Source organism: Miscanthus floridulus, chromosome 6 (genome assembly GCF_019320115.1).
Source record: "Miscanthus floridulus cultivar M001 chromosome 6, ASM1932011v1, whole genome shotgun sequence".
NCBI lineage: Eukaryota > Viridiplantae > Streptophyta > Magnoliopsida > Poales > Poaceae > Miscanthus > Miscanthus floridulus.
This window is the reverse complement of record NC_089585.1, coordinates 138,517,030-138,532,675: the sequence shown is the minus strand read 5'-3', so window position 1 is coordinate 138,532,675 and position 15,646 is coordinate 138,517,030. Positions and strand designations below refer to the sequence as shown.

Sequence of the window (15,646 nt, the reverse complement as noted above, 5' to 3'; positions counted from 1 at the left end):
TTCGGCTGAAACGATCGTGGATTATAAGCCATAAGTACTGCTGGCTGGTTTGATGTGAGAGAAAAATACTGTTGCAGCTTATAATCCACGATCGTATAAGCCGAAACGAACATGCTGAATATTGTTGCAACTGCAGACATCATACTCCCATAAGTTAATGATGTGTTTGGTTTGTGGAGTCACCCCATACTTCATGAGATGATGCATCATATAAATTTTGGTGAAATCAACCTATTCCTCATATATATACTAATTATTAACCTGTGAAAAATAAGATAATGATAAATCAACTTATTCCATTCCACAAACCAAATAAAAAAATGAAGAGTGAGAGAAGAAAATGGACAACCTCATTATTCAAACCAAGCACGCCCTAAAAGAAGATACACTTATGCTGACCTGCTGCCTATGTGAGCCTTTGGTCGCAAACTCGCAGATTTGAGATTTTTCATTTTTTAACCCAAGGAACAAATATTTTAACGGTCCTGCACCATGCGTTCCATATCCCAGTGCCCCAAGTCCGGCCATCGAGACGTTATTGGGCCGCAAAATTCGTTTTATTGGGTTGGGCCGCTGGTGCATACCGGGGTTGTCCGGTGTGGTGTGGGACAGGGGTTCCCTTGTCAGGCGGAGCTCCCACTCCGCCACCGCGCCGCGCTCGCCGCCACCGCCGCGTCCCGTTCATTCTCAAGGTTCTCTCCCCGCCACCGCTCCGTGTCCCAACCTCCATCGACGGGGAGGCGTCCTCCAGTCGGGCCGGTTAGATTCATCGCCTTCCTTGTCGCTGGCCCTCGGCCTTTCCCTCTGCTGTGGTGGGAGAAGCGACTCGAGCACGCGCTCGGCCAACCAATTAAGCGCGGGGCGGGGCCGTACGCAGGGGCTAGCTCGAGGGCTCTCCGGCGAGAAGGTTGAGTCTGCAGTCCGGACCGTAGCGGGTTTTTTGGTCGGGAGGTGGGGAAGCGGAGAGCGATGGCTGCGCCGAGGAAGGGGACGGCGACGCCGCTGGGCTCCGTATTCTCGCCGGAGGAGACGAAGAGGGCCGTGGCGAGGGTGTCCGAGTCCATCTCTGGCCGCCGCGCCGAGCTCGGGCGCTTCCAGGGCTTCGTCGCCGACAACGCGGCCCTCGTCTCCCTCGTCAACAGGCTCCCCGACGAACTCTCTCACGAAATCATGGTCCTTCCCTTTTCTCTCTCAAGTCTGAACTAGCAGCAATCTGTGTCTTCTTCTAGAGATAAACTTGGTAGCTCACATGCTATTTATTTCCTCATTTTTTTGGTGACAAAAGTTGGAAGTGGTAGTCTGAAAACTAAATTACCTAGTTACTGGTAGTAGTAATTTGTCTGCTCCAATCGTCCACTTCTAGGCATTGGGCGTATATAATGACTAATAAGCTCAATGGCTAGATTTACATTCTCAATTGATTTCGGTGCTTGAGGAAATTCCCTTTGTGGTCTGTAAGGAGTCATTGATTGCAACATATAGGGAAATATAAGTCTCTTAGTCTCACCTTGTGTGCTTTAAATATTGTTCAACAAGAGTTTTTTTGTCTAAAAAAAGAACTACGAATTGCAGGTCCCCTTTGGTGGCGCTGCATTTTTCCCAGGGCGTTTAATACACACAAATGAACTCTTGGTATGGTTTCTGCGTGGAGCAGTTTTGATTTTTCAGTCTGTGTCAGCCCATCAATTTGTTATTCATGGTTTGCATTGTGTTTTAGGTGCTTCTAGGTGAGGGGTACTATGCAGAGAGGTCTGCTAAGCAGACAACTGATATATTGCACAGGAGAGGGCAGGAATTGGAAGCTCAAGTGGAAGCAATGAAGGCGACTATTGCTGACCTTGAAGCTGAGGCGAAATTCTTTGAGTCCACTGCCACTGAGGCTTCAGTAAGGCTCCTCTCTTATTGGTTTTGTATATATGACATATGAGTAATGCTAGACTAGCGTTTTACTTGGTGATGCCGTGATGGTAATCATCATATCAATTCCCTCGATGACCCTTGGTAAAGGGAAAAGAAAAAATGGTTAGTGAATAACTACATATTTTTATTGACACTGGGACACATCAATTGCAGTTGTTTTGTCTCAGTATGCAGACAAATTTAGCACCATAACCTTCTTGTAGATTATTGAGAGTGCTCATCAGTTTTTGCTCATGTGCTAAATCGCACCCCTGGAAAATACTATACTGCTTACAGATACTTAATACAAGCGATGATCTGACTATAAGCAGTGTGTTAGGGTATAACAATATATAGCATTGTAAACTTTATACTATCTGAGGTGCTTCTATTATTGATCAGTTCACTGCATTTTGTCTTAGCAGAAGCCAGTAATATTTCCATCTTGGCGTTTCACCTTTAAGTATTTGTGTGCACACTTGCATTTAATTTAATGCTTAACTATGTTAATGTGGGCAGGAGGGTCTTGTTGAAATCAGGGAAGAGTATGATGAGGACACAGAGACGAATGCAACAAAATCAGGTAACCATCTGGAATTTCCTATTAATTACTTAATGTCAGTAAAGACTTTGTTGTTGTTGTTAAGTTTTTATGTAATGGCTATAAACTAATGTGCTCTTATCTTGTCTTCATGATTTGTTTTCCCTTCTTATGAGTTCTTAATACTCCTATATTTTATTCTTATATTTTTTCCACAGTATGTCTATCATCACTTTCCTTTAAATCCTTCCTGAATGTTAAAATATTATTGTTTAGCAATCCTGGTTTGGTAAAGATTAACTGATCTTCTAGCAAGTTGATCTGTCACTGTTTCATTCCTCCATCTATCTTGTACTTTTGTTTTATATATGTTTAGGCATGACTTGATGACTCGTTGTTCTAGTGAAATTATTGTTCTTCTCGGTATGTTTAGGCAACTAACTTGAATCTTCTACGTTGACATGACTTCTTTTTTCTACCTGTTTATTACTTCAGAGCCTTCAATTGCTACTGGGGTTATGTCCGATAAAGATAGGGAACATGCTCGAATCATGGCAAGGTTAGATGAACTCGAAAGGGAAGAAAAGGAAGCTGGAAGTACTTCTGAAGATGATGATGATGATGGTGATGATGATGATGAAGACAATGGAGATGCTGGAACAAGTGAGGATGGTGAGGAAAATAAGGAATCTGGAAATGCTTTAAGTGATGGCAATGAGAACCACAGTTCTGGTTTTGGCACTTCATTTTCTGGAAGCGGTAGCAATGATAGGAGTCATGGGAATATCAAGGTACTTGTTTCTCAAGCTAATCTGACCTAAGATAGTTTTGTCCATTCGCTGGAATTATTTATTTTAATCCTCTTACTAATAGCTGAAGAGTGCACTGAAGAAGCCTGGAGGAGATGAAATGCTAAGAGGCATTTCTCACACACCAGCCCATACATCTCATCCAGAATTTCCTGGCCAAAATTTTGTATGTGCTTTATCCTTCTTTGTCTACCTTCTGCATTGTCTCTGAGTGTGCTTATTATTTGTTTAAATTCCTTCAGTCACAACACTGTATTTCTTCTTATTCGCAGATAACAAATTCTGATGTCCGAGTTCGCACTAAAGGTTAGTTCAGCTCTTGGTTGGAGACAACTTACTTGTAGCAGAGTAGAATTGACGCCTTCTTTGTGTATTGTACTATTGTTGCTGGAGATGGAACTGAACCTGATTCTTGGTGCTTCATCTGCTTTTTATAAGTGTGTAGAATTATGTACCATACTGCTGATTTATGTGTGACCCACACATTCTACTTGCAGCTGTTTCTTTTGAAGACGACAAATATATAGTTAGTTCGTCAAAGTCTCCTCCCTTGCTACAGTCTGATCCTGGGCTCAAGGTACCTATGGCTTTACTTCTTACAGAACTTCTTTGTCCATTCCTTTGCCTGCATTAGCCTCTCAGCAAGGGTTTCTATGGTGAACTTGAGCACTAAGATTATTGTACATGAAAAAATAAGAGTACCGGTTCTCATGAAAGAATTTAAGTACATACTTTAGAGTTAAGAGTTAAGACAGAAATGCCCCATGCTGCAATTATGTTTATACGTCATTTGGATGTACATGGTCCTACTGTCTAAACATCCCCTGTCTCCACTATGTATGTCATAGTTTACTGTTACCCCCCATTGCTTCAATCATGATTATTTATATTTATATTTGTATTTGCAGAATTCTTCAGACCCCACTCCATCTCATGAGCGGAAGATAATATCAAGTGGGCGAAAGGTTGTCTTCTTGTACTCTGTTCGATGTTCCTTGTACACCCTTTGAACTTGCTCCTGTGCTTAGCTTATGACTTATTCTGTCAGCAGGCCTTTACAGGATCTATCATTGAGCACGACGACAATCTTTCAACCATTCAACCTTCCGTGGGTAATTCATTGGCAAAAGTAAGATGCCTTTTCCCCCTTCTTCTGAACTTCGCACTGGTGCAGTGTAAATCCACATCGATCTCTTCTCTTACTACTTTTCCTGAATGTTTTGACAGCCTGGTACTTCTGCTTCTTCAAGGCCCATGTCAAGATTCAAGATGCAGAAAGGAGGGCGGTGAGGCTCGACACACGACACTGGGGCGGATCTTTGGTGGCTGATAGATGCATCTGGGACAATCATGATAAGTGGTAGTGTGGATACTGTGACCCCTTCAAATCAATAGTTTGTGCGAGCTAAGCACCTGAAAACTAGACATCTTGTTGTGGAGCGATTGTCCTCTGTGGATTGTGGGGCGCACCTTCAGTGGAACTGTTTGGGGATACATGGAATGTTCAGTTAAATTCAGTTTAGTGGTTGGTGGTGCATCTCTTTCAGAAACCTATATTTATGCAGGTTGCAAATCTTTCAGCCGAAAAGGTGTCGAAAGATTATATTCTCCGAATTTAATTGAATTTAAATGAAAACAATGCTGCTGAAGGTGGATGACAATTTACGGAGACTAAAGGTGATAAGGGAATTCATGGAAAATGAAGCAAAGAAGAGAACGATGAGGGTTTGGTTGGTCGGTTAGCATGGGACGTCCAAGCATCGCATCAGTTAGCCATGTATCACAGTCAGTTAATCTCAGATCAGCAGGGAAATTGCATTGGTAAAAATAAAAGAAAGAAAAAAGAAAACCAAGAACCCGTCGGCCAATAAGTTAAAGTTAATTACAGATGGAGTGGTGCTAGCTTGCTGTTCCTACTTGTGCTGTAACAGAGTGTCATGACATGGTCAGTAGCAGCTGATGAGCGCCGCGAAGTCAGGTCGGCTTCTTCGTCCCTCGGCGCCGTGGAGCACCAGATCGTCTCCCTCACGTATTTCACCAGCAGCAAGGGAGGAAGAACCTGCCCTCTGCATGTCAGCTCCACCTGCCATTATTATATTATTTCAATTCGGTGGGTAATCGTCACAATCAGCTATAAGGTCGAGTAAAATGTTAAAATAATCTGATATATATACCAGTATAAAGCAGAACTATATGTGATACTGAAAACCTAGAATGCTCCATGCATTGTTAAATTATAAAATACATAAATATGTGTTAAACTCAATTTTTTTTAATAATGGCCAGGTTAACATTAATTCTTGCCATGTGTTTCTTGTGGTGGGATGATGTTGGATGTGACATATACACACATTACATACTGTATGTCGCTAGCGCTCTAGCTACGTGTACGGCGGCTCTACGACAGGCATAACATAAGCGTGATGGCATAGAGACGTGTGCATGCGGACGGGTATGTAGCTAGCAGCAAGACGACATGGAATTTTGACGATGATTTGATGGGTATATTGCGTGTCGCCGTCAGTTTGCCTTTGTATTGTGGTGCAGCCATCCATCCATGTACAGTACGATAATGTCCTCATCATCATGCAACCTCTGCACCATGGAGAGCTGCTACTGCTGGTGCTGCTGGCTAGATCTGCCACACATGCAGGCATGCAGGCACGCGCGCTCGCTCTCCGGCCGGCCTTACCGTAGAAACCACTGCAAAGCCATGGCATATGGGGCAGGGCGGCAGGCATGCCGGCGGCGGTGCGGCCAAAAGTTGCTTTCCTGCTGGTATTCTATTCCCTTCTCGAGGCCCTGTTCGATGAACTTATCAGCCGATTTATCGGCTAAAATCTATAGTATTTTTTTCTCACAATAAAACAGCTTCAGCCTCGTCGTTGCCGTAAAACTTTATTTGTTTGGTTTTATATAAACGTGCGTTGCAACAGAACGTTACGTCATCTGTTTCGATACATCTTGAAATCAGACTCCATATTATATTTAGATGTACACTATTTAAACGTCTATAAAACACAAATCTAAGTTCATGATATAGACTGGACAACAAATCAATTAAAACTTTTATCTTCAATCCATTCATGACGTACTACTACTCTTAATAAAATTAAATAGGATTTCTATGCTTGAGTGAGTGAGTGGAGGGGCATGGATTGGAAGAGAGAGCGAAGCACAAATATTTAGGAGAGAGATTTTTCCACTTTAATGTTAGATATATAGATGCACACTATATATAATAATTGTGCTAATAAAAGATCCAAAAATGGAGACGTATGCAGACAAAAGCATATTAGACCATATCTGGATTCAGCTTGCTAATAGTTAGCAACTAAAAATTAACTAGAGTGGATTCAAATATATACCAATACTAATAGTTAGCAACTTGCTCAGATAAGATTAATTTAGCTAGGGTAAAACTGAAGTGACTATTATTTAAATCCAAGGGTGTGTTGTATATTGATTCAACCATAAATAAGCTCAGGATGGATGCATCCTTCGTATATACGGCCCTCTAAAGTATCAAAGTACAACAAAGCTTGCAAACTTAGGTGATTGGATTTCGTATGGTGCCACCTATGTATTCATGTTTAAAATCTTACTCGATGCGAGTGCTCGTATTACTTTTGAATTTATTTTAGAATTTAACTACGCTTGCACTACGTCTATATTGTGATCAAAAGAAGTACAACAAAGCTTACTCGATCTGTTCTTAACCGGTCGGTTACTTCGGAAAGCCAAAGTGCGGTGGAAGATAGAAGGAAAAAAACGCATATACTACATAGAATACACTCTATGTAGCCATGTAGGGTGTGGGGGGTGGGGAGGTCGGGGTGACTGACATGCACGGGACCATACTACTGCCTCGGTACGTGATCAACAGTGACAGTCTAGTCAGTGGATAGCTAGGCGTGGCGTGGACCAGCTCAGCTGGATCCATTGGCTATCGTCGCCGGCCTACTTGCTAGCTGGGTCGTGGATCGTACACACGTGCGGCGCGTGCGATCGAGAGGGTTAGCGCACACGTACACGCGTGCGTACGTACTCCCTACTCCGTATATGCAGTGCCTTCTGTTGGCCGTCGTCTATCTAGCTGCTATATAGGTACAGTAGGCGCCCCTAGCCACTGATCATTCGGAACCGTTGGCTTAAAAACCAAACTCAAACGCTGATGGGTTATGAGAGAAAAAAACAATATTTCTGACTAAAAAAACTAACTTAAAAAAAGACGGATTACAAAAGAAATGAACATGCCTCGATCGGCCTCTAGCTCCTGTCGTCTCCTGTTCTGTTGTTGTAGGAGAGAGATGTAACGTAACGTGGTTAGATATACCATGCACATACAGCAAGCGGCGCCCTACCGTATTATATACTCCCTCCCTCAGTTATTTTTTCTTAAAAAAAATAATGCTAAGCCAAATGATTTAAAACTTAACTAAATTTTATATACAAAAATACCAATATTATCATACTAAATAAATACACCATCAGATTAGTCATGGAATTTATTTTTAAAACACAGGTATTTGAAGTCGTATATGCTAATTTTTTCTTCTATAAATAAAATTATTAGTTAAACTTAAAATAGTACGACTTTAATTTGATCAAACTTACCATTGCATCTTCTTGGTTGGGACGGATTGAATTAAGGTAGTACGTATATACTAACTACGGACATACCTGTCCTGATGTGTACTGGAGGCACTGCCCTATACGGAGTATTAGCTAGAATTAATATACGTATACCATATATATATATATATATATATATATATATATATATATATATATATATATATATATATATATATATATATATATATATATACTGGATCCGGGCCATAGGTAGTCCCATTTCGATACATGATACCAAACTACTCCGTATATGGTAATGCTATATGTTTGACGTCCGACACACTTCTTCACCTTCGGACGTGGCTCGCGCTCCTCCACTCGCTCCCCTCGCCTTATCCTCATCCACCTGCATCACGTCGCTCAGCCCGCTCCATACGGAGACGCTCGCCGTGGCTCCCTTCCGAGCCACTCGCGGCGCCGCCCCGCCCGAGCCGTGCGTACCCCGCCCATAGCCCCTCCCTCCCTCCGCGACCCCCATGCCACCGGAGAGAAGGGCGACGGCGGCGGCTTTCGGCGAGCTGCCCCTCTCTCCCTCCCCCTCCCTTCTTCCCTCCGTGACCCCATGCCACCGGAGAGCGCGCGACGGCGGCGGCTTCCGACGAGCCTCCCCTTTCTCCGTCCCCTCCCTCCTTCCCTCCTCGCCCTCCATGTCCCAGGAGAGGAGGACGATGGCGGTGGCTTCCGGCGAGCCGCCCCTCCCTCCCTCCCTCCATCCGTGACCTCCAAGCCACCGGAGAAGAGGGCAACGTCGGCGGCTTCCGGCGAGGTAGGTGGGTCCTTCTCTGGATCTAAGCCCTCCTCCTCCACCTCCTCCTCTGGATCTGAGCCCTCCTCCTCCTCCTCCTCCTCCTCCTCCTCCTCCTCCTCCTCCTCTGGATCTAAGGATGCGGCGGTGGCTAGGGTTCCGGCGAGCTCTTGGGGTCAGATCTCGCCGTGTTGTAATATTTTTTTTATGTTGCAACATATTATTTCAAATGTTGTAATGGGATTTTTTGGGGTCGTTGCAACAGATGTTTTTGCGATGTTGCAGTAGTACTGCTTGAGATGTTGCAGTATGTTTCAGTTGCTTCAATCTCATATTGCAGTAGTTGTTCCATGTTGTTGCAAGTGTTTTTATTTCGAGTGTTGTTTCATATGCTTCGCACCAGTGTTGCAATAATATGTTCTAAATGTTTCAGTTCCTTCAGCCTATTGTTGCAGTAGTTAGTTTGGTGTGGTTGCAATAATATGTTCATAGTGTTTCAACTGCTTCATTCTAATGTTTCAGCTGTTGTTCCTTGTTGTTGCAATAATATGTTCATGGTGTTTCAACTGCTTCATTCTAATGTTTCAGTTGTTGTTCCTTGTTGTTGCAATAATATGTTCATGGTGTTTCAACTGCTTCATTATAATGTTTCAACTGTTGTTCCTTGTTGTTGCAATAATATGTTCATGGTGTTTCAACTGCTTCATCCCAATGTTGCAGTTGTTGCTCCTTGTTTTTGCAATATATATGTTTATGGTGTTTCAGCTGCTTCAGCCTAATACTGCAGTAGTTGTTTCCGTGTTGTTGCACGTGTTTTATTGTAGCTTTCTATGTTGTTCGGCCAGGGAGGGGCAAGCCGGGACGGATGGGGGCGCGTGGTTCGTCGGGGCCTAGCGAGCGGAGGTGCTGGGGCCGGCGGATGTGGGGGTGTTGGGGCCATGGGGTCGCTGGGCATGCAGCATGCTCGTCGCGGGCGTGGGACAGACGCGACGGGCTACGGGGCGATCTGGGGGCGTGCGGACTCGCGCAACACAGAGGCTAGCGGGGCTCTTCGTAGGCATCGCGGGTCGTCGGTTCGTCGGTGTTAGTGGGGCTCTTCGTTCGACGAAGACGCAGCAGTGGCAGTTCGCGTGGGCGCGCGATCTCAGGGCGGCAGCGGCGGTCCATGCTGCTAACCCAGTCTCGTACCATTGCCAGTGGGTCCGCTCCTTGCGCGCGTCGCCGGGGGTCGTGCTGGTAGCGTCTGGTGCCGAACTGGGGAAGGGACGTGTGCTGGGCGAGTGCGGACTGGGAAGCGGACGACGCCGGGACGCTAGCAGTTTCCTAATATATACGGCCGGATTACGGAAGCATGACGATCAGGTGACGGGCATCGCCACTCCGTCACCATGATGTATGCGTCGCATTGAAATGCAATTCAACAAGTCCCATCGTCGTCCCTCCGATCCGGTCAAAAGAAGCAAGGTACGGTTTAGATTGGATCGCATCGCAGGAAAAATTAATTCCATTTGGAATATATATTATTGGTATAACTAGTACGACATATACATAGGGTGACCATCATCTGTTCACGTTCATCTTCGATTGATGATTTGATGTAATCATCAATTGTATATGATCTATTCCTAAAAATAGAACCTTTTTAATTTCTCAAAGAAAACATAGCATGCATTTTTTGTATTGTTTATTTGTTATTAGTTCGGTACTTATTGCTTAGTATTATAAACAGTAATAAAATCACGCACAAACAAAACTTCATCATCGAAGCCTTCTGTGTCTGTATTATGTTTCCCGTGAATAATTAATTAATTTAGCAGTGAGGGCTGTACTTGTGTGTGAATGCATGGTAGTCGATCTTGGACGGCTTGGATGCATCGCATGCATGTCCAATGCAAAGCGCGCGAATGGTGGTGCCAGCATATGCATGCACGATAGAAATGCATGCATGCGCTCAGTCGTTGCAGACATGCATGCACATGACTTGACTGCACATGGCCACACGCGCGCCCTCCGGACGATCCCCTCATCACGCTGTCATGCTCATCAACAGATCCATCGACGACGACGACGACGACGACGACTGCTTCATGCTATTGCTAGCTGCAGCTGCAAACCGTGCAGCGTCATGCATGCATGCATGCGCGACTACTGACCTACTCCAAATAAAGGTTTCAATATTCGATCGATTCTGCCTCCATCCCCCTCCCTTTTTTTTCTGATGATGATCGATGATTGATTTAGAGGAACCGACAGCAATGCAAATGGTTTAGTTCACTCTTTGGTCTCAGATAACACGTCGCACTCGCACACAAGTGCGGTATAATAAAACACTGGTCAGTCTGATGCAGTGTGCCCTCGAATCTGTCTTGATGTTTTTTCCTAAAAAAAATGTCTTGATGGTTGTAATTTCATCTACACCCTCTTAATAAAAAGACGTGCCAAAGCACGCCGCAAAAAAAATCAAATGCATGTCAGTTTAGCCTTCTTAATGTTTGTTTCTCCAAATATATATATAGATAGTTCCATAACTTATATGCATCTTTACGTATCATTTTCTTCCTTGCCTCTGTCTACTCAGAGTCCATTTGGATCCAGTAAAATTAGTTGCAGAATCCAAACGGGGTCTAACTATTAGCTAGCGTAGTTATCTTTTCCTATAGCTAGCAGCTACCAAGTAACAAGTACTTCATCCGCGCTAAATTGTAAGTCGTTATGGTTATTTTTATAAGCTTTTACTATACTAGACATAATGTATATCTACATGCATAACAAAAGCTGTATATCTAGAAAAGCTAGAACGACTCACAGTTTAGCTAGAAATGGTACCATTCCCCAAAACATAAATGATTCATCTTTCAAAATACATAATCCTGGCGTTCATGTAAAACAGCCTACATTTGGATCAGAGGCAGTATATAACGTGTGTAGCACTTGTATTTATTTGGGCGAGACCATGCATCTTAAGTCAAATACGGAGTATTAATGTATACAGAATTAGGAGGAGCAAACAAGCATATAGGGACTAATAAAGCCAGTAGCAGCAGCAGGCCGTTCAATCCATCACGTCGGCATCAGACGATCAATAATAAAGCTGGCCTATAGCCTGATTATTTAGAGATGATTAAGTGCATCGAAAATGATCTGAACCCGATCGGAGTTATAAATATGTTAATTGGTGCAGATGAATTAAATTGGCAGCAAGTCGTTGATCAGTTATCATCACAATAAGCAAGCACATTTGCACATCAGCGTTATCTACACTAATAGACACTTCAACAGCTAGCCTCTTTCATGATTGAATTTGACCCAGGTGCATGCCTCATTACTTTTATTGAACACTCATCCATTTCTAATTTCTTTACAGCTCTCTTATAAGTCTCTTATCATATAATGAGACATTTCCAGTGTCAGTTTCACTACGTTAGATTGCATTTGTAGGGGCGGCTCCAAATGGTCTGTAGCATCGATTTTGGCAGCCGCCCCTATCAAACCGTGACTACAAATCACCGATTTATAGGGGCGGTTGGCCAGCCGCCCCTACAAATCAATTTCCAGAAATCACAAAAGGGGCCAAAAAATAGCATTTTTTAATCCGAGGAGGTCCCCATCGACAAAAGGGGCAAAAAAAAAGTAGCATCGATTTTTCATAACTTTTCAAGATCTACAACTTTTATTTTGGTTGCTTCGATCTCCATCCGAGGTCGATTATAAATTTTGAATTTTAGTGCTTAATTTTTAATACTCAACGTCTATTTATATGGGCAATTCAATATTGAGCCGCCCCTACAAATTCGATTTGTAGGGGCGACTGAATATAGAGCCGTCTCTACAAATCGGGCTATTTATAGGGGCGGCTGATAACACCGGCCGTCCTTATAAATTCATTTGTAAGGGCGGCTCATTTGACAACCATTTGTAGGGGCGGAGCCGCCCCTACAAAGAAAGGGAGGCGTTGCCACAAATCGTTTCTGTTGTAGTGTTTCACCTTCGTTTGCACACATGTACTACTGTGATTAAAAAAACTCAGGTAATTAACCTGCGTTGTTCCATGTGCAGTGTAGTAGGGCCGGATTAATAGAGATTAGCCCACCACACACGTCCTATATTACCTAAGCGTATATAATGATATTAAATAATGTGTGTATATATAACTATACACTATACATATATAGCTCATGATGTGGGCCTCTGACCTATTCCTTTATCTAGCTGTTCCAAACCAGCAAAAAGAGATCCCGGCCTGTACGTACGCTTAGGTATAATGTTTCTTTCATGATTCCAACAAGTGCATGCCAATTCATAGATTATATGCAGTGCAGTGCTGCAAAGAAAATTCAACCAAGTGCTTAGCACTGTTCGCTATTGATCGCTCTACCGACATATCCTTCTCTCCAACATTGTTATTCAATCTTTCGTTCGACTTGTCAAAAAACTTGATAATTTGATTCCTCGACGGAATAAAGACAACCAACGACTACTACGTATGCTTGGCAAAACACTCGGTTGTTGCCTAGCTAGCTAGACAGACTCTGAACAATGAATAATTGTACGGCTTATGAATGGTCGATATCCAAGTGATGTATAGATGTACGTACCTGATGAGACCGCGCGATGCCTAGCTTCTCGGCCAAGTACTTCATCACCACCTCCACCTTCATGTTGCTGTCCCTGCGTGGAAAATCGGTTTGAAATGCGTATTTGAGAGGGCCATGGACCTTTCAATTCATAGTGGTCGTTGCAAAATGAAACACAGCTAATAGCTTCTCCTCATTGTCCTTGGATTTGGATGGGATGGCTACTACTCCTGCACTGCGTGTAGCTACTATGTGACATCTAGAAAACTGAGACCAGGTACTGGCTAGATACGTCTTTGATCAGACAACAACAGAACAATGAGAGCCACATTCCAGATACACACACATAGTATAATAACACTGCTGTCATGCATTTAATTTAATTTTGGGAATTAATACATAATTATTGTAACAGTGACTTATTGTACTTTTTTCTAAGCTAGTTTCACATTTATCTATATATATCGGATATATGATTAACATCCAATATTCCAATCAAACAGCAGGTCAGCCCCTATTCCATCCAATAGTCACAAAAGTTAGCTTATAGTTAAGTGTGGAGACCAGACTTGTTAATCATAAAATAGAACAAAAAATTGAAGAGTTTAGAAAATTACTTGATTCTTAGGTAGCTCTTTGCTATCTGAGGCAAAATAGGCTCTCTAACTCTGCAAGCATGAAAAGAAGAATATTTAATGAGTACCTGCAGAGTTCCACGCGACATGAATAAGAACAACACTAAAAATCTAAACAGTATATGCTCATGTATATACTGGCCTTGCAATTGCAGTATATTATCAGATGGATTTAGTTACACTTATACATCACCTAATGTGATAAAACGTAGGGATATATATATGCATACGTATGTGCATACTATATTATATGCATGTACAGCAGTGATTTTTTTTTTTTGGAAGCAATACAGGAGTAAATTAAGTTCTGGACTTGTATGCGCGCACTTACTGGTTGGGAGCTGCCTGAAGCGTCAGCCACAGCCCGGGCGTCTCGGTTCGTCGCGGCGGGCTAATGACTCTTATGGTATCGCCGGAGCACCTGAACGGAGGCATGAACGGCAAGAACGGCGCCGACATGGACCCGCTAGCTGCCTCCGCGGGTCGATACCGTCCGCGGCCGCCGCCGTAGGACTGGTGGTAGCTCCTGAGCGGCAGCGGGAACAACGGCGGCCTCATCCTGGCGTTCCGCTTGTCGTAGGCGAAAAGGTCCAGCTCCATGGGAGCCGGCGGGGCTGGAGCCGGAGTCGGATCCGTGCTGTTGTTGTCGCCGGAGGAGGAGGCGTAGGACGACGACGACGATGCGGCGGCGGCCAGGCCTAGCTGGAGCCAGTCGTTTCCTGCGCCAGCGCCGCCCGGGGGGCTCGTGCTGGGCCCGGCCGCCGCGGTCGGCTCGTCATCGTCTGCCATGGCCAGCAGCCGAGGGGATCTTGACGGCTTGTTCTGGTCCTGCTGCCGCGCAGACGCCGCCGAGGCCTCCAATTGGGCGGCGATGCCGACGTAGTACTGGCCGGGGTGGTAGCACGACCTGCCGCGGCTGCTCTTGCCGTCATGGTGGAACAGGTTCCTAGTTGTTGGGACCATGGCGGCGACAACGTGCTGCTGCTGACCTCGACCGTGTGGTACGTATCATGTCTCGATCGACAGATGGATGGATCGATCTCTAGCTACAGCTCCACATCGATCGTGCGGTGAATCTCATATCTCACTCACCTCCTGCACCACTGCTGCTAGATGAGTGCAAAAAAGCTAACTTGTTAGTACTATATACATCCATGTATGGATGGATGAAGAAGAAGTAGGGATGCATACATAGTATATCTGTGGAGGAGTCAGAAGGAAAGAAGGTGAATCAAGAAGGTAGCTAGCTGAAGAGAAATGGCTTGGAAGGGAGGAGGAAGAAGAGGATTCTGAATCCTCGCTTTTCTTCTATTGGGGAGCAAGCCAAGCCAAGGGAGAGCTAGAGGGAGGAGAGATGATGGTGGCCTTACTTTCCCTTTGGTCTCGACTCGAGCCTGCAGGAAGCCTGTGGCCAAGAGAGATGAAATAGTACTTGCTTGCTGAGGCCAGAGGAGAGAAGAAACAAATTAAGAAAATGATGTGTATAAATAAATCTATTATATATTCATAGCTGTGATGAATACTTTTGTTATTTATATATGCTCTATAATCTATATCTCTCTCCAATCTCTGTCACTTGTGATTTATCAGTACGTATGTCAACTGAGTCTCTAATATGCACATGCTTCTAACCATTTTACTTTTCAGGTGATAGATGGCTATTAAAATGTATAAATTTGATGTGGAAGTACTTTTACTGCAAATCTACTAATAATATCATCCTCTGACATGAAACCTTCTTACTTATTTTTCAAGTACGTAGTTGCTGAAAGTTTAAATGTGTTCGCATTCAGGACAACATCTAC

General features: G+C 43.8%; 2 protein-coding genes across 6 annotated transcripts; one reads left to right on the top strand and one right to left on the bottom strand.

Annotated features, from left to right (window-relative positions):
- Nucleotides 1-583: 583 nt before the first annotated feature.
- On the top strand, nucleotides 584-4,851 carry LOC136457110 (uncharacterized). The gene is made up of 11 exons (XM_066457152.1): nucleotides 584-1,173; nucleotides 1,573-1,632; nucleotides 1,718-1,885; nucleotides 2,419-2,482; nucleotides 2,936-3,231; nucleotides 3,314-3,415; nucleotides 3,522-3,555; nucleotides 3,747-3,826; nucleotides 4,158-4,214; nucleotides 4,301-4,378; nucleotides 4,477-4,851. The coding sequence occupies exons 1-11, from the start codon at nucleotides 970-972 to the stop codon at nucleotides 4,537-4,539; spliced, it is 1,206 nt and encodes a 401-aa protein (XP_066313249.1). The 5' UTR covers nucleotides 584-969; the 3' UTR covers nucleotides 4,540-4,851.
- Nucleotides 4,852-5,052: 201 nt separating this feature from the next.
- Nucleotides 5,053-15,223, bottom strand: LOC136457111 (protein LAX PANICLE 2-like). Of its 5 annotated transcripts, none has more exons than XM_066457154.1 (5): nucleotides 15,033-15,223; nucleotides 14,173-14,950; nucleotides 13,824-13,874; nucleotides 13,228-13,300; nucleotides 5,053-5,332 (listed from the first exon to the last, which is right to left on the bottom strand). In XM_066457154.1, exons 2-5 carry the CDS (start codon nucleotides 14,802-14,804, stop codon nucleotides 5,132-5,134), a joined length of 957 nt encoding a protein of 318 aa, XP_066313251.1. In that variant the 5' UTR covers nucleotides 14,805-14,950; nucleotides 15,033-15,223; the 3' UTR covers nucleotides 5,053-5,131. The 5 variants fall into 5 exon arrangements, with proteins under 5 accessions (XP_066313251.1, XP_066313250.1, XP_066313253.1 ...); XM_066457153.1 differs by having other exon boundaries at nucleotides 14,173-14,947; XM_066457156.1 differs by having other exon boundaries at nucleotides 13,228-13,294; nucleotides 14,173-14,947.
- Nucleotides 15,224-15,646: the final 423 nt, after the last annotated feature.

Excerpts from the sequence above, each read along its gene's own strand:
- LOC136457110 (XM_066457152.1), top strand. The coding sequence starts at position 970 with ATGGCTGCGCCGAGGAAGGGGACGGCGACGCCGCTGGGCTCCGTATTC. Across the intron at positions 1,633-1,717 it reads TACACACAAATGAACTCTTG|GTGCTTCTAGGTGAGGGGTA; the intron begins GTATGGTTTCTG and ends ATTGTGTTTTAG. Across the intron at positions 3,556-3,746 it reads TGTCCGAGTTCGCACTAAAG|CTGTTTCTTTTGAAGACGAC; the intron begins GTTAGTTCAGCT and ends TTCTACTTGCAG.
- LOC136457111 (XM_066457154.1), bottom strand. The coding sequence starts at position 14,804 with ATGGTCCCAACAACTAGGAACCTGTTCCACCATGACGGCAAGAGCAGC. Across the intron at positions 13,875-14,172 it reads CTTCAGGCAGCTCCCAACCA|AGTTAGAGAGCCTATTTTGC; the intron begins GTAAGTGCGCGC and ends TCATGCTTGCAG. Across the intron at positions 13,301-13,823 it reads AAGAGCTACCTAAGAATCAA|GGACAGCAACATGAAGGTGG; the intron begins GTAATTTTCTAA and ends TTTTCCACGCAG.